At 32.1% G+C, this 19,121-nt stretch overlaps 2 protein-coding genes across 2 annotated transcripts in view; one reads left to right on the forward strand and one right to left on the reverse strand.

Moving 5' to 3' along the window:
- LOC115883011 overlaps nt 1-3,587 on the forward strand; it is a 32,053-nt gene extending 28,466 nt beyond the window's left edge. The window contains exon 10 of the mRNA XM_030901283.1: nt 3,143-3,587. Coding sequence (XP_030757143.1) covers nt 3,143-3,429 — 287 coding nt within the window. The 3' untranslated portion in view covers nt 3,430-3,587. The remainder of the gene's footprint in view (nt 1-3,142) is intronic.
- Nucleotides 3,588-3,771: 184 nt separating this feature from the next.
- Nucleotides 3,772-19,121, reverse strand: part of LOC115882937 (synaptic vesicle membrane protein VAT-1 homolog-like) — a 172,010-nt gene continuing 156,660 nt past the window's right edge. The window contains exons 4-8 of the mRNA XM_030901205.1: nt 14,261-14,413; nt 8,600-8,758; nt 7,823-8,017; nt 5,434-5,701; nt 3,772-5,324 (exon numbers count right to left, since the gene is read on the reverse strand). Coding sequence (XP_030757065.1) covers nt 5,296-5,324; nt 5,434-5,701; nt 7,823-8,017; nt 8,600-8,758; nt 14,261-14,413 — 804 coding nt within the window. The 3' untranslated portion in view covers nt 3,772-5,295. The remainder of the gene's footprint in view (nt 5,325-5,433; nt 5,702-7,822; nt 8,018-8,599; nt 8,759-14,260; nt 14,414-19,121) is intronic.

The raw sequence follows: 19,121 nt of genomic DNA on the forward strand, positions 1-19,121 counted from the left end.
TAAATAGTGATTAGACTGAAATCATAAATTTGAAATGTTTTTATGCCAAAAGTTCAACAGAATTTTTTTTTATCATTTCTTCGAAGAAAGAATTATGATTAATTAAAAAAAGTTCCCAAATTAATCATTTCAGTCAAATAACGATCTACTCAACATGTTTATTTTTTGTCAATCATGACATGTATTGATTATTTCCATTCCAAGTATCTTGAGAACGGTTGCTCGTAGAGATTTTTACCAAGAGACATTTTTTACGTAAAAAGTCAAGGAAATGTATTTTTTTCACTCAGTAGTTTTATACAGTTACCGACGAAAAGTAATTACTCTTCAAAACAGTTAAAACACATGTATGTGGCGCTCCCTGCAAATAGGAGTCATATTGTCATCAAAATCAAATTTCTCATGTCGAAAAGCTTCCGGACGCCAATTTTCATCCAAATATTGACGTTATTTCAGAAATTATTCGGAAAAAATCGAAATAAATATGAAACTTCTACACCCTGTACGAAGTGTACCTGTGTACGAAGTTTTTTACTTATTTTTATCTACAGAATATGCTACCGAAGTTTCTGGAATACAGTTCGGATCACCCTGTATAACAATGTCTGTAACTTTCAATAAAAATATCAAGGAAAGAGCATATGAAGCAACTTATCAACGCCGTTCTAATTTTATTTGAAACGTGTCAAAATTTAATACAGGGTAGAGTTAAAATTGTTAAAAAAATAGATTTCTAATAAAAATACCAGATACCCTACAGTACGTCTGCTGGATCTGTGTCTATGAAAGGAATGCGGACAAAAAGCATTTAAATAAACAATATATTTTATTCGTCGACTTGACGAGTACGTCACCGTAAATCGCTCCGCCCACTCATTTTATTGGTTAATTGCAAATTTGTCGAATTTTTATTGATGGGACGCGTCGTCTAATTTTTTACGAAAAACATGGAGAGAATATCGTTTCCCCTCTCACGGATACCCCGTAGCTACAGAACTGACAAACGTACTGTAATACAACACCTAAGTCAAATTGACGCATTCTAATTAATTTTTAACAAATAGTAAATAAAAGCGAAAATGTAAGTGAAAAAATATATATAATTACTCTAACGTAACGTATACCGGGTGCGTAAAAAAAAGTAGCTCACCTTTATAACTTTTTTATTTTTTCAGATAAAAAACGAGATTTGGTATGTTAGTATATGACATAAATTAGGATTGATTGACGTATTCAATTGTTTTTGGTTACTTCCTGTTTCACCGGAAATGACTACAACTTTTGATTTTTAAATGACACCCTTTTTACTTTATTCGATCGAAAATGACACACAACAAAGATCTATACTTTGGAGGTTTCCTATTTTGGAAAAACGCTATAGTCTTTTCAACGGGAGTGTCTGTTACTTTAATTAACAGTCAAATCGTATTTTCTGTCATTTTTGAATGTCGTCCGTTGAAATTTTCTGAAATTATATCAACGATTTTAATACATATCGCACAAAAAATTTTGCAAAACTTTATGAAAGCTTTCTTATTTTTTATCCAATTATCCTGATTTTTTTACCTGTTCTAATTAACTAATACAGGGTGGCCCATCGAAAACGTTCCGCAAGGCATAACGGCCAGGGTAATCCAAAAACACGTCAATTTTGTTTGAGGGGGACAACTTTTGCCCCAAAAACGATTGCAAAATCTTCAACCCTCTAATCGGGGGTGTCATCCCCCAATTTTTTTCAAATGGGAAAGGGGGTTAAGTGGTACCGCAATGAAAAGGGATTTCTATTCTCTATACTTTCCCGCTTCGTTTTTGAAAATCGGTCGAGTCATTGATTTTTTAAACATTTATCAGAGTAAATGATAAGGATAACTTCCCTCAACCAGTTTGCTGTTTTTTCTTATTATTTCTAGATGTTTACGCATTCTTTCACTTGCCACAAGTTGAACGATCAGGTGCGGTAGTTGCTAGATAGCTGTTCTGTGACTTGTGCGTTGAAGTTCTTCTAAATATCGTTAAACTTTTTAACAATTATGGTGTACTCACTTGCAAAAAAAAGTGGAAATAATCGAACTTTATTTTAAAAATAAACTTTATTTTAAAACGTCTTCGTTGAGTTCTTGTAACAACTGAATTTTGTACGGGTGGAACTTGTGTTTTTTTAATATACTTTGGACGCTTGTACGATTCACGTCGGTCTCATTGGCTAATTTTTTTGTACTCAGCGTACAATCCATGGCAACTTGGCCCAATACGAATACCTCCATAGCTTCATTTACTACAGGATTTTCCCTCTGCCTCTTTTTATTCATAACGGAACCAGTTTCGCGAAATTTGCAACTAACTCGCGAACAATTTTGCCATAAAGGTGTTTGTCAGGATGGCGTTCATTGAATATCTGCGCAAACCGATTGCTACATTCATTCTTTTTAAAATAAAGTTCGATTATTTCCACTTTTTCTGCAAGTGAGTACACCATAATTGTTAAAAAGTTTTAACGATATTGAGAAGAACATCAACGCACAAGTCAAAGAACAGCTATCTAGAAACTACCGCACCTAATCGTTCAACCTTGTGGCAAGTGAAAAAATGCGTAAACATCTAGAAATAATAAGAAAAGACAGCAAATTGGTCGAAGGAATTTATCTTTATCATTTACTCTGATAAATGTTTAAATAAACTTTTCAAATTTCAATCCTTCATATTCTCTCAATGACTTGACCGATTTTCAAAAACGAAGCGGGAAAGTATAGATAATAGAAAGCCCTTTTCATTGCGATATCACTTGACCCCTCTTCCCATTTGAAAAAAATTGAGGAGTGACAACCCCGCTTAGAGGATTAAAGATTTTGCAATCATTTTTGGGGCAAAAGTTGTCCCCCTCACAAACAAAATTGACGAGTTTTTTAATTTTCTGAAAAAAATTACCCTGGCCGTTATGCATTGCGGAATGTTTTCGATGGGCCTCCCTGTAGATTTATTTAATTTTTATTCAAAATTCAATAAACTATCAAATCAAAATTAATAATGAAATATCGAATCATTAGTTGTAAAATTCATGAAATAAATAAATTTAACAAATAAAATAATGAACGAGCATACATACTATTCTGTGTGTTTCACAAACATTTATTTTATTTTCAAGAGGAAGAACTGATGGTACACGATTTGGAAAATGCCCCAACAACGGATGAGGCGGATAATAAGGAAGAAAATTATAATCAGTCGCAGTTAAATCTACCAGCAACAAGCCCCAGTGACCAACGTTTTCAACAGCACAGCAGATTGAATGCAAATTTTTCCAAGCAACACGTCTCCAATATGGATCCTCCAGCACATCAATCTATGACCAATGTAGATCCTTCAGTAAATAGATCTAAGGTAGAAATCATTGCCAAATCCAACACAGAACTGAATAACCAAGCCGAATGATTTTAAACGATGAAATATTACGTACAATATAATATGTTAAATACATTTTCTTCAAAATTTTAATCTATAACGAATATTTTCATAGTATTTCTATATCGATATTACCATATCATTATGATCAAATAAAAAGAATATTACAACTGAAGCCCCACGTTGGGCACCAAACGTATTTATTATCCAAGAAATTGATCGTGAAAACCGTTGATATTTTAGTTTAAGCTTTACTGTATGTATTGGTAAAGTTCTTGACACAACACCCTGTACACACAGAGTAATACGAGGTAAAAAAGGTACAATCAATAAATAAACAAAACTAAACAGGAAAATTAAATAAAAATACTATTTTTTTGGTAATTATACTTTATTTAATATACAGGCATCCAAACAATAATATGCAGTAGCTTAACACATCAGTCTTACATATACATATAATTTTAAGCAATATTTAACATACTTTAGCTTAATAATTAATATCTATAATTTTCAAAACAGAACAGCTTCTTTTTACCTTTTTTTTTCTAAACACAATCGATCCGTTACATATAATTAAGAAAATATATTTTGCACAAAAGTTACTCATAATAGATATACATATATTTCGAGTTTTACACAATATAGCAGTAATAGTAGTAGGTATTAAAATATACAAGCGCAAAAATATAAATCTTCTTAAAGTACTAAAATCAATAATTACTAAAAACTATAAATTTTATATAAATTCAGTAAAGTGTAAATCGAAAACACCTCGTGATATGGCGAAAAAATGGCAATTTTAGCAAAAATATACCCATAGAAAATTTCAAAAATTCGTTTATCTTTGTTTTGTTTTCACTAAGCGTGGAAAAATACTTTTTTTATAAAATGCTAGCTACTTGTTGGTCTGACGCTTTTTATTCAGTAAGATATGTGACTCTAAATTAGAAAAAATATCGTATTTTTAGCAAGAATTCTTTCATTGGTGGTTTTATCATCTAATGGTTTAAAACTAGACCTCAAAAATATATAAAAAATAAAACTATTTCTGACAAAATTACTCTATTATGAATAATTGGCCTTGCACCAACAAAAATAATTCAGTTCTTTTTGTTAGGCAATACTGAGTGTGTTAGTTCTTATATTATAGTAGATTACACCGTTACTTTTACAATATATACGAATTAAATAGGGTTGGTTCTTTTTGAATTTTTTATATAATTTTACCAATCAAGTTTATAAAAAAAATAAACACCTTTTATGGAAACATAATGCGTAATAAAACAAACGTTCTTCTTGATACAAACCACAAATAATAATAATACAGTTAACATATATAAAAATAGAGAATTAATTATAAAACACTCAATATGAGACATTTGTCGTTTTACTAAAACTATAACGGATATTTTTATAGTACTTGAGATCTCCCTGTGAATATATAATCTATATCGACATTATCATATCATGTGATCAAATAAAAACAATATTACAGACGGCGCCCCACGTTGGGCGCCAAATGTATTTCTTATTCACAAAACTTATGATGAAAATCGTTGTAATTTTAGTTTAAGCTTTACTATATGTATTGGTGAAGTTCTTGACACTCACAATTGACGTAGTGTGTTATTTGAACGACCGGTTTAAAGTTAAAAATATAAATAAAACAAAATACAGATAATAAAGAAGTATTTTAGAAAGTACTCTAAGTAGAATTAATTGCTGTACCTGTCAAGAACCTCGAAAAGACTACTATAACATCGTTTTCATTTGATCATATGATAGGGTAAACTAAACCAAGTAATTAGAGCTAAATATTGATGACGTACATAATAAAATTGCGAATGTTCATACAGAAAGGGATGTGGTGTTTGAAGAGACGAAAGGAGATACTTAACTGGAGTGTTCTTTTTCTTTGGGATCTACAATAAATCGGGGTTTAAATTGGATTTGTAGATATATTCGTTTTGATTGTAGACGTTCTCAACATTTAATACTTATTTTTAACAATAAATTACTTTTCTGCCTTACCAGCTTCGTCCGCCGCTGCCGGTTCGCCAGTGCCGTTGGTCGCGGCTTCGGATTTTTTCTCCTCCTTTTTCTCTTCTTCCTTTTCTTTCTTCTCTTCCTTTTTATCCTCTTTCTTCTCGTCGTTATCCTTCTTCTCTTCGGAAGATTGCTTCTTCTTGTCCTTGCCCTTCGCTGGAGTGGCCGGTTTGGGTTTGGGCTCCAGGCTTGGATCGAGGATTATTTTGCCGACGTTTTTGCGGTCGTGCATTTTCTGCATAGCTTCTGCTACCTGAATATGATAAATAACGTTAGAAAAAAACTTGACGTTTTCAATACAATTATAATAACCAAACTTATATGGAATCATCTATTATTTTTCATAATTTTTGGGACGTATGAAAATTTTGTGTTTTAAGTCTTTACCAAAAACTTTTAATGAAAAATAATCCATATAGCAATAGAAAAAAATTCAGTTCTCAGTTCCCAAAATAAACACAATGGTATTTTTTTGGTTTCTGAAACGAAATGAGATTTAAATTTTTAATGGACAAAAAGCAAAAACAAAAAGGAAATTGATAATTTTAATAATCCGTATTATCACCTCTAGCCCTGGCATGCTTCTTATTGAATTAACAACGCTGTTTTGGGGTACGTTTTCCCATTCTGCTAATTCTGCATCAAAAAGCTGTGCGAGATTTCCTAGATTGTTTCGACGAGCTCTAACCCTTCTTTTAAGCTGGTCCCACAAGTGTTCGATAGGGTTTAGATCTGGTGAATATGCAAGCCAGTCCAAAACTATGACCTGTTCCGTTTCAAGACATTCTCTAGCAACTTTGCTGGTATGGGGAGGTGCATTATCGTGCAAGGAGTTAAAATTATCCCCAATTGCAGCTCTCCAAAGCCTAACGATTGGTTCTAGCAGTAAATCAACATACCTCCGACCCGTTAAAGTTTGTTGAAGCGGTAACAATGGAGTTTTTGCTCCCATCATAATACCTTCCTAGAACATTACAGTTTCCCCTTTAAATTTGGTACAGATTTGGCAGCCTGGAGCCTCGCTCGTTCTCCTGGAGCTCTGAGAACCCGAATTCGATGGTCATCTGATCTTATGCCAATTCTGGTCTCATCCGAAAAAAGAACATTTTGCCAATTCTCAGTTGTCCAGTTTTGATGTTGAAAGCACCAATTTAACCGGTCAATTTAATTTTGCCGAGATAACTGTGGGACCCGTAACTCCCTCCTACTGTACAACCCTCGATCCCGAACACTTTTTCTTATGGTTTCAACTGAAACATTCACAACTGTAGTTGCCAGAAGTTGTCTTTGTAGCTCTGGATGAGAAACATTAGGATTTCTTCTAGCAATTTGGCACACAAAGCGGTCTTGTTCAGTTGTGACTCTTTGACGACTTTGTCTGGGCCTGTTCTTGAGAGTTCCTAGTTCCAAGTACCTTGCATATGTTTTCGATACAACACCCTGGGTAACGCCTTCTATCTCGGCTACGTCTCTTTGGGGCATTCCTTCGGGGGCATTTCTTTGGGGCATTCCTTCCATTTGGGGCATTTGTTCGGTGAGAGCAATAATTCTTCCCCTCTCTACATCTGTTAATCCAACATAACGCATTTTTTTTTGGATCGAATGAAAATTACCCGACAATCGTGATTTTACTACTGAATACAAAATTCAAAAAAAAATAGCTTTGTTCGGGTTCTTGTTATTACCGATTATGAACCATCCTAGAACTCTGCAGCGCATGCGCAAATTAAATAATGTCTTCATATTTCGTTCTGCGCATACGCATCATAGTTCTAGGACGGTTCAGAATCGTTAATAAGAGAAACCCGAAGTAAGCTAATAAATCGCAGCATTCTTTATTATCATGTTTATTTACAACAAAAAACCTTATCTTAAAGTAGTATACCATTTTTTTTCCTCTGCAAAAAGTATAGTCAGAAATAAAGAGTGATTCCATTTAAGTTTAGTTGTACGTAGCAATTAATAGTTTTAAACGGATTTTCATACAGTATGTCCCCCGGATTGTTTTTACAAGAGGAAAAGCTTTTTTATTATTGACATTTTGAGGAAAATGCATTCTTTATAAAAAATTTTGCTTGTTCTAAAATAGTTAATCCCGTTTATACTTTTCCAAATTTCTATAACGTTTTAGAGGAAATTAAGAAAAACATGAAAATGTGGTTGAATTTTTTCAAAGTCCTAAAAGGCGTTTCTATAGTAATATTAACGACAACGACATACTGTATATTAGAAATTTAATTTGATAATACTTTCGACGTCTTTGATGCATGCCAACTTCTATCGATTTCTCTATAAAAATATTTCATGAAACTTCTCTTTACTCTTAGCAAATAAGCTTTTACATTCAAGTATTATGTTTTATAGCCATACTTACATCTTCTAATGCCCATGTAGAATCCAAAAGAGGCTTAATTTTGCCCTCCTGGAACAGCTGGAATACTTTCTGGACTGTGTCTTTGACGTGAGCCGCACCGTTTTGTTGGTACATAAAATGACGAAGGTTAAAGCCCGCTAAGCTCTTGTTCTCGTCGAAGAGCTTGAGCGGAGAAACTTTATCCACTTGCCACCACTGAAACAGAATTTTAGAGGAATGAGTTATTTTAGTGTTACTCGTAAAGTCATTATCGCATTAATATTATTTATATTAATAGTTATTAGTAATTTATTGTATAGATACTCTCAGAGCTGCAACAAATCAGTTTTAAAAAACTTAAGTCTGAAATCAATTCTTAAATCAGAATGACGCGCGTTTTGCTAAGCATGTTAGCATCATCAGCAGATGATCAAGAAGAGTCACAACCTAACCTAACTCTTCTTGAGCGCGTCCAGTGTAAAAGTAAAAGTGTTTTGGTCATTAAATGTCATATTGTGGTGATTTAGTGTTTTTAGTTTACTTTTTGTTTTATTTTTATCTGTATCTTTACTGACCGAACTTAGATACACTATTTGTTGACATTCTGTATACATATTTAGTATAGCAGATTTTCACCAAAGAAACAAATAAATAAATACGAAATTATTCTATTCCGGATATTCCAAGATATAAGTTTTTGGCTTCCTAAAATAACCAAATTTCATTACGTATCCCCTAATCCACTAATTTGATTAATTTTGACACCATCCGTATTATATTTCATGCAAATTGACTTACGCATCTGGCGGCGCTGAAGAATCCCTTCGTTTCTCCGGTGACGACGTTCGACGTTCCATAGAGGACGTATTTTCCCATGGGCTTAAGTAGATTGTAGCCTTTGTTGCATTCCTCGCCGCAGAGGCAGTCCAGCACGATGTCAACTCCATCTGGAGAAATCTGCAAGAACAGTTTAATGGGTCTAAATTGGTTCACGCGAGGGATTCTATATGGTAATTACTATAATACTGTGTGGTGGATAATGCTTCTGTGATACTTAGTTAATTGCTTTTAATTATACAATACAAAGACTTGAAAAGAGCATTTAGATGTACAGAGAAATTCCATTATTAAAGTTATCAAGGAAAAAACTGTAAAAGTTTCTAGGGAGGAACTAGTTCCCTAGTTCTAGTTCCTTCATTCCTTCAGAGGATTAGTTCCTTGAACTGGGTCTTTAGTTCACATTAGTTCCCGACTAACATTACTAGATCATATACCGGGTGTTGCATCGTCGAGCGGGACATAGGAAATCCCATGTAAATTTTAATGGGGTCAATTATTGGCTTCCCTAATTATTTTAGAGAATAATTCTATTTAGGTTTATTGAAGAGCACTAAAACCCACATTCAAAAGAATAACTTTAGATATTTTTGATTAGCCCGTTTACGAGTTATCGCCGATTTCTTTTTAAATATTTCTCCTTTCTTATGGCCCTGTATTTACTTATGAGCACCAGTCAAGGTAAAAGATAACTGTCAAATGAAGTTGTCATTTCAGAAATTTATCTATTTAGTGCTTTATTATTATTATTAAAAACTCATACCTACATCGAAAATATTAGCCATGAATTACACTACCGAAGAAAAAGTATTGATGATTAAATGGTATTATCAAGGAAATAGTTATCAAAAGGTGTCGGACATGTTTGCTGCTCTGTATCCGAATAGACCGATACCTGGAAAATCTACAATCGCAAGGAATATCCAGAGATTTGAGACCAAAGGTACCCTAATAAATAACTGCAGATGTGAAGCAAGGCAGGAACAAAGAGAAGATGCAAGAAATGATACCGACTTGGAAGTTTTATTGTGCGTGGAAGAGAACGATGGAAAGATCAGCACAAGGAAACTTGAGGATGAAATAGGAATAGATCACACTACAGCGTTTCGAATTTTGAAACGACATAAATACTATTCCTTCAAATATGAAAAGCACCAAGAGCTACGAGATGGGGACGAAATACGGCGGCAGGCGTTTTGTTTTGATATGATGGAAAGAGCAAACACGGATAGGGAATTTTTAAAAAACATATGTTTCACTGACGAATGCACGTTTACCTTAAATAATGAACCCAATGTTCAAAATTATCGATATTGGAACAAAGAAAACCAACACAGGTTTGTCGAAACAAGGACGCAATATCCACAGAAAGTAAATGTTTGGGCAGGGATATTCGGACACAATATTATCGGGCCATTATTTCTTACGCGAAATTTAATGCAGAATATTATTTGGAACTACTCGAAAATCATATTTTACCTGCTTTACATGATGCCGCTAGGGAAAATCAGGAAGTTTGGTACCAAATGGATTGATGTCCGGCACATAGTACCCTGGCTGTTCGGGAATATTTAGACAATAGTTTTAACGGAAACGTTATTGGCCTAAATCATACAGTAAATTGGCCAGCAAGGTCTCCTGATATTTCACCAAATGATTTCTTTCTCTGGGGCCAATTAAAAAACAGGATATACAAGGATAAAAAATACCCAAATCTAGATGAGTTAAAAAATGCTATTTCTGCCGAATGCAATAGAATTTCAGTTTACCAACTAGCGAATGTAAGAAGAGAATTTTATGATCGCCTGGGTTATTGTCTAGCAGTCGATGGAGGAATATTTGAACATCTTTTTAAATCCTAAAGTTCTAACAATTTAATAGTACCTAAATTAATAAGTTATTGAATATTGTAATAATACTATAATTAACCTTGTAATTGATTACTTTATTTTACTTTAATTCATATTAATTTGTATTTATCAATACATCTTTAAGATTTCCGATGTAGAAATGAGTTTTCAATAATAATAAAGCACTAAATAGGTAAATTTCTGAAATGACAACTTCATTTGACAGTTATCTTTTACCTTGACTGGTGCTCATAAGTAAATACAGGGCCATAAGAAAGGAGAAATATTTAAAAAAAATCGGCGATAACTCGTAAACGAGCTAATCAAAAATATCTAAAGTTATTCTTTTGAATGTGGGTTTTAGTGCTCTTCAATAAACCTAAATAGAATTATTCTCTAAAATAATTAGGGAAGCCAATAATTGACCCCATTAAAATTTACATGGGATTTCCTATGTCCCGTCCGACGATGCAACACCCGGTATACTTGTGTGGATAAATCAACGCCATAAGTTTAGCATTAAAAATGTCTCCAACATCACGACATGCCATTTTCAAACCTTCTTTATTGCACTTATGAAATGTGCAATAGGTTTGTCTTTCCCGAGGACCTTACATTGCGCCCATGCGCATTAAAAGTTGCACGTATTTCCGAAATAATCACAATTTTATACGGTTTAGAAAGTACAAATTATAGATTGTTATAAAAACCAATTTTTCATTGTCATCATATTGTCATAATCTTGTCATAATCATATGTCATAATCTTATTTCCATTGTGTAACGACGCTTGTTGTTGGCGTTTTTTATTTTAAAAATTGTATTAATTACTCTTTTATCGGCCGCTTTAATATAGCCAAGGATGCGAGTGTGTTCAGTGAGAAGTTAATTTTAAGTTGGACTTTTTAAATACTCGTAAAATGACTAGAAAGTGTTTGGTGTGCGCGCAAAACCATTACATCGCTAATTGTTTATTGATATATCTTTATTAGTTTAAAAGCAAAAATATGGGGTTTGCTTTGATACCTTGTCAAGACATAAGCGAAACTTTTAAATTGTTTCTTTTTTTCATTTAGGCCTTCGTTTTTCGTTAAATGAAAGTTATATTAAAAAAAATCTATTTTTAAACCAAATTTTCGCATGATTGAAATGATTATTCATGTTTAAAGTTTTTTTTGGTCATAAGACTTTATTGTGTCCTGGATCAAAAAATAAGTATTTGTTTTCTCTATACGGTGGTATTAATATATCGATTTTTGATGATAGTGTCCTTTTACCCGGTCTAATTTTGTACTACTTTCGGAATAAGGGTCCCCATATCATGTACTGTACTTCCATCCCTGAAAAATTCAGCTTGTGACACCGAAGTGAGAGGTAACGTCAAAATAAGCTTTAATCTACCTACATCATAGGTAGGTGTAGGTACTCTAGGTATATTCTACCTAGACAGTAGCTGAACTAGCTGACAGTAGTAATTAATTTGTTATCCGATAAGTAGTTGTCATTATATAAGTTTAATGAGTTTAATCATCTTATACCTCCTATAACGGTAGGTTTTGGATTTTTCCTGATTGGTTTGTTAAACAGAAATATACTGGGCATATAAATGATATTATAAATGATAAAATTTTAGCGTTTTTAACTTGTGTAACATATTTCTTTAACGAATTAACCTGTAACAATAGTGGTAGGTACGCGCACAGATTTTTTCGCTAGGTAACTTATTAAGTCGTTAAACAGGCCTATAAAAGCTATAACAACATAGGTAACTAATATTTATAATTTAATTCGAGTTTTAATCTCAAATAATAAATGTTTTTACTGGTGTATTTCTGAAGTGTTCATTATTAGACTAAATACTAAAACATACCTGAAAAACACCTACACACAATACCTCCAGAAATAAATTATTTGTCTTTGTCAGTGTTGTGTCAGTTAGATTATATATTACATTTTTAGATATTTTAGAGTGAGTTCATGCCGCCAGCTTTAGATACATAAATATTAGCACAAAGGTTCGTTTAAACGACATTAGTGAATTAGCTACACAAAGCGATTTTAGGAAACTCTTAGAGAGTAAAATTATCTCGGAACAGTTTGTTGTATGAAAATTCCTTACTATTTGGTCTAGAAGAATGAAATCCTACAAAAAGAATTAGAAGAAATTTTTTGAAATTCATCAACCAAATGGGTAAAGTTAGTAAAAATTTATATAAAACTTGGTGACCTCTGGATTATACACATAAAAATTCGCACAAAGGTAAAGCGAATTTATGAAATTTATACCCTTATGGTGTAGAATAGGGAATGAAAGTTTGCTGTACGAAAATGCAATACTATAACATTATAAACCAGACAGTATAAAATTTTATACAAGAGTTTATTTAGTGACATCATAACGAAATATATCTTCCTCAATTATTCTTCAAAGAATAAAAAATAACCTATAAAGAGAGTATTAGTGCTCTTAATAAATAAAAAAAAAGATGAAAAATAAAAAACATCTATGCTCACTTTACAAAATCTGAACACATTTTAAAAGAAAAAAGTGTTTGATAATATTTGTGTAGATTGACTACAAGTTGTAGGTATAACATAAATTTCTACGACCGGTCTACCTAGTGGTCTGCAGCATCGCCTTTGTAGTAAACGTGGGCCTGTTAATCTGTGACGTGACGCACAACAGCCAAGAAAAACACAAGCGTTGCTAAGAATTTAGTAATTTAAAAAAGTCTTTTAGATACAGTAGTAGGTATTAAAAAGTTTTGTGTTTAAATGGGGTTTGCCTTTAACAGTTAAAAAATTATATCGTAAAGTGTAACTTTCCGTAAGAATTCTTTATCTGTCATTGATCATGATCTGTCATCATGTTAACCTGATGTTTTGTATGTTATTTTGTTTTTTTCGAGGTTTTTTTGCTTGCTTGTTGTTAAGTTCGTTATTTAAACATATGTATGTAATACACTCATATTAACACTAATCATATTTTTACGTTTTTATTCATCATTTTCAATGAGCCCCCCCGGTTGCATCTTTGTAAAGGACTGTGAATTTTTATTTTAAAAATTGTATTAATTACTCTTTTATCGGCCGCTTTAATATAGCCAAGGATGCGAGTGTGTTCAGTGAGATGTTAATTTTAAGTTGGACTTTTTAAATACTCGTAAAAACGACTAGAAAGTGTTTGGTGTGTGGAAGTTCTAATATAAAGATCCCCGAATTATCTTTTCATAGGCAAGTAAAGTATTCAGTTGTTCTTTTATTTATATTAAACCACGTGGCATATTTTCTGGTTAGATTTCCGAAGAATATTGATATTCGTACGGAGTGCCTACATGTATTTTTTATATAATTTAATTTTTGTAACAGTAAACATTTAGTTTATTGTTCAAATATGTGCATTCTACAAATTAAATTTTTAAAATTAATGTTCAAATTTGGCGCGCGGACGATAGGTCCTCGACAAGGATAGATAGAGTAGAAGCACCGCGTGTGCAACAAAAAAAAGAAGATAAATGGAAGTCGTTGATATGTTTGCGACACTTTCCATAGTGATTTAGTTATCCACATAAGTATACATATATGATCTAGGCTAACATCCCTTACTTGCTCATAAGTCAGAACTATTCATAGTACGTATGACCTGAATAATTTTTATAATGTACGAAATATTGTTAGATAAGAAAAAAAGATTCTATTCTGGATATTCTAAGAAATAAGTAGAAACATTATCAAATATACAGAGTTCTTCAATGTACAATGCAATTTAGTACCTTTTTAAGTTCGCTGACATAATCTGAACCTTTTTCTAATAAATGGTCGACTGGTGCGTTGGCTTCCTTCAAGGCTTCGTGTTTTCCTTTGGAGCAAATGCCATATATGGTAACATCTGGAATAGTTTTGGCCAACTGAACAACTGCTTGGCCCTGAAAAAAAAAAGTTATATTAAATTCAACGAAATCAATTTCAATGAATATTATTCTTTGTTCCTATCACCAGAGTTAATACAAATATCCTAATATATATTTATATATAATATAAATAAATTCAAGGTGTTCGGTGGCGTAGAGGTACAGCTCTCGTCTACCAATACAAAGGATGTGGGTTCGAATCCTACAGCCGGCATTTCATCAGCCGACTATTTTTAATAAAATAAAAATAGTTTAGGTACCTAGGTCGACTTAGCCTTAAATGAGTACTTGGGATTCACAATCCTGAGGTAATAATAGGCGATTGAAGCGTAGGGCTAGCCACATTACCTTCCTTGTATACCGAAGGGCTCTAGTATGGCAAACTGTACCTTGCTGCTCCCAAGGCGTTAAAGCTATATGCTGGAGCTATTATTATTATATATAAATTCATATTAATTGCGATGTTTGATGTATGTGTATCTATTAAAAAATTGGGTTTCTTTTTACCTCAACGTATAGGGAAGCGCGGTGATTCCCCCGCTTTCATGGACCGCCTCTGGTTCTTATTGTATGCTTTCGGTGTGTAGACATAATTTATTGATAAAGTTAGTCTCGTCCGAAAGCACGGATGAGACCATCGTTGTAACCGAAGCTACAGCGATGACCTGCCATAATCTGTCATATTTAAAATGCTAGCACCTAACTATCAGAGTTAGTTGCTTAAAACAAAAATAGACATATATTTAGGAAAGTAGGGGATAGAAAAAAAATGAGAATAGGACTAACAAAATATTTAAAGAAAGAGAAAATATTATAAAACAAAAAAAATATTAATAATTAAAAAAAACAAGTTTGTCTTCCACTTTTCCTCGGAATAACAACGTCGAGAAGAAAAATATTTTGAACTTAAGAAAAAAATGATAGAAAGGATAACAAAATATTAAAACAAAATGAAAAAAAATAATAAAATTTAAAATAAGAAAATTAAATAAAAATAAAAATAAACGATATTAATAAACAAATAAACTAAGTTTTTTCTCCACTTTTTCTCGGATTAAGGATGTCACAGCATCATTAATCTACGCAATGTTGTCATTGTATGTATACTCTGTTTACAAGAACCAATTTATAGATAAAATTAATTCCGTCCTTCAAAGCAATGATTGATTCATCGATGCCACAGAGGCAACAACGATGCTCAATCACAATTTGCCATGATACGACTGCTAACATCGGCATTAAATGCAAACGATGCAGCCACATTGTCTCATCGTGGCCAAGCGAAGACAAATATGATAAGAATATTTTGAACTTAAAAAAATGATAGAAATGATAACAAAATATTTAAAAAAAATAGAAAAATTTAATAAAAGTTAAAATAAGAAAATTAAATTAAAATAAAGATAAACGAAATTAACAAATAAATAAAATAAGTTTTCCCTCCACTTTTCCTCGGATTAACGATGTGTCAGCACCATTAATTTACGCAACGTTGTCATTGTATGTATACTCTGTGTACAAGAACTCTAATTTATAGATAAAATTAATTTAAATTAATTTTAATTATAAATACCATATACCAAAGCAATGATCGATTCAAAGATGCCACCAAAGCAACATCGATGAATAATCAAAATCTGCCATGATACGACTGCTAACACCGGCAAATGCAAACGATGCAGCAATATTGTTTCATGGTGGTCAAGCAAAGACAAATAAGATAAGAATATTTTGACCTCAAAAAAAAGTTAGAAAGGATAACAAAATATAAAAAAATAGAAAAAATTAATAAAAGTTAAAAAAATAAATAAAAATAAAAATATACAAAATTAATAAATAAATAACTAGGTTTTCCCTCCTCTTTTCCCGGGATTAACGATGTCCCAGCATCACTAATCTACGCAATGTTGTTATTGTATGTATACTCTGTATAAAAGAACCAATATATAGATAAAATCAGCTCCTACCGTCAAAGCAATGAGTGAATCATCGATGCCACAGAAATAACATCGATGACCAATCACAATTTGCTACGACACGATTCCTAACATCCGCATTAAATGCAGACTTCTTTTATTTTTATCTGTGATTTACAAACAGCGTTTAATTTATGTCAATGATGATAGGTATTGCTAATTTCGATTCCAAATATCTCGAGAACCATTATTCGTAGCGATTTTTAACAAGACACCTTTTTTGCGTAAAAAACTTCGTAAATGTATATTTTTTTACTTAGTAGTTCCACACAGGTACGGACGAAAAGTTATTACCCTTCAAACAAGTTAAAAAATATGTAGGTGGCGCCCTCTATAAGTAGGAGTCATATTGACATCAAAATCAAATTTCTCATGTCAAAAAACTCCCAGACAACCAATTTTCATCCAAATATTGACGTTACTTCATAAATTATTTGGAAAAAATCAAAATAAAAATGAAACTTCTACACCATAGACTTAAAATAAAATATAGACTGAGCATCTCATTCATAAATAGCTGGAACATGCGGTCAGACAATATCTTGTTATTGTTGTGTTATTGTTTTAGGTTATAACGAGTGCGACACGAGCGATAGATAGGTTGTCTCTGTCGTAACGGTCGTTCCCTGACGACTCTGCCGAGAAACACAACACTGTCTTTCGTTTCTCAAGTACACCTGAACTCTCCGTCTCATAGCCGGGTAATTTTTTTATTTTAATGAAGCTATAATTAAATTTAAAATATATCATATTTAAACTTTTTTATATTTTATTAAGATTTAGGACAGGTTTTTAAATAAAAGTTTAGAAAAAACGCCTTAGAGTCCAAAAGGATAAAAATAATAAAATACACGTTATAGAAGAAATTTTATAATCGAAATTATGTAATTTTGCATAATTAATAATAAATTATTAATTTTAGTCAAACATTGACAACCCTAATATTAATCAAAACAGGATCTATTCCACAGATATAATAGAATCGGCGACAGGACTCTTAAAAAATATGATTGTTGTAATTTTTTTCTGGTTAAATGATGTCTTATGTAAATTAGAGAAACCATAAATCTGTTCCATTAAAAGCAAGGAAGATGATAGGAAGTGGATACAATGAAAACTACATTTATTTAACTCGGTACTGATCTTTATTATACCGGGTGCGTCCCAAAGAGTGCTCTTGATCCCCATAATTTTTTTTATATTTTCAAATAAAAAGTCAAGATTGGCATGTTAGTATATGACATAAATTAGTATTGATTGACGCATTCAATTGTTTTTGGTCACTTCTTGTTTCACCGGAAACTATAACTTTTAATTTTGAACGGCACCCTCGGTATATTTCTACTTTATTCGATAAAAATGACACTCTGAATAATGACATATAATATGTAAACTTTTGACATTTTCGCATATGGTTTAATTGTAATTGTAACACGCGGTTCATAACGACAATTTGACTCGAAATACCAAGTGTGTGGTATCAATATATTCATAAAAAATGCTTTTTTCCAAATATGCTAATGAGTCACCCTTGTTCCATTTGAAAAAATTGACATATGTATGATTAAAAATACGATTTGTACATCTTTTAACCGGCCTAGACAAGACACGAAACCTATTAGACGATCAAAACTATTTTTCCAAGGCTCCTTGATTAAAACTTAGTGTTTTTAACAACACCATGGCACTCTGGATTGAAATTTAAAATAGGATATGTTTTTAAGCGACAATGTCAAAGTTGACATATGATATGTCATTCTATTCAGAGTGTCATTTTTTATCGAATAAAGTAGCAATATACCGAGGGTGCCTTTCAAAAGATGTAATCATTTCGGTGAAACAGGAAGAGAAAAACAATTGAATATCGTCAATAAATCCTAATTTATGTCATATACCTACTAACATACAAATCTGTTTTTATCTGAAAAAATAAAAAAGTTATAGGGGTGAGCCACTTTTGAGACGACCCGGTATATTAAAAATATTGTTTCATAATGTAATATCATTTTAAAATTCTTGTATGTTATTTTAGATTCTGAAGATAATTTTAGAATAAACCAGTGATATATTTTAATAAAAACATTATTAATTATTAACAGGGTTATAATTATGATTTTGTTACAATGTAAGTAAGTAAATAATGTAATGTAAGAGAAAAAATTCAGATTTTACATTTTACTAAAATATTATCTAAATAAGCGCCTTTCTACAACAACGCCACTGACTCCTAATGGGTAAATTGAGAGTTGCCTACCGGTCAAAAGTCGTTTCAAGACTTAAATGGATTATTTAAGTCAAATTTCTTGCAAAATTTTCTTGCAATATTTTATAGTTCTTGAATAGAAAAAGTCAATAAAATAAACACTTGAGGACTACAAGCTAAGAAAATGCGTTAATACAGCCGGGGAGATAGCGGCAACAAAGCTTTACCGCACACGTCCGACACGTACTACAAGGTAATAAATGAATGAATAGGCTCCCTCGCCTCTAATCGGTGTTGTTTATATTGTAAAGAACTTATCCTTATTAAACAGTATCCCACTTATAATTTAGGATTATAAGGACTATGTAATACATCTATGGAATATTAAAACCTACTTTATTAAACTGTAGTATTAATATCTCAATATATGTGTATAACAAGAAAAAATATTGATAATATTAAAGACGTGACAACATAGGCTGAATGAGGAAGGCTCGGTCGACTGTACCCAGAAGTAAAGATGTGTACAAAAAAGGTTGTTTGT

This window comes from Sitophilus oryzae, unplaced genomic scaffold (assembly GCF_002938485.1).
Source record: "Sitophilus oryzae breed Bouriz unplaced genomic scaffold, Soryzae_2.0 scaffold_1801_pilon_pilon, whole genome shotgun sequence".
Taxonomy (NCBI): Eukaryota; Metazoa; Arthropoda; class Insecta; order Coleoptera; family Curculionidae; genus Sitophilus; species Sitophilus oryzae.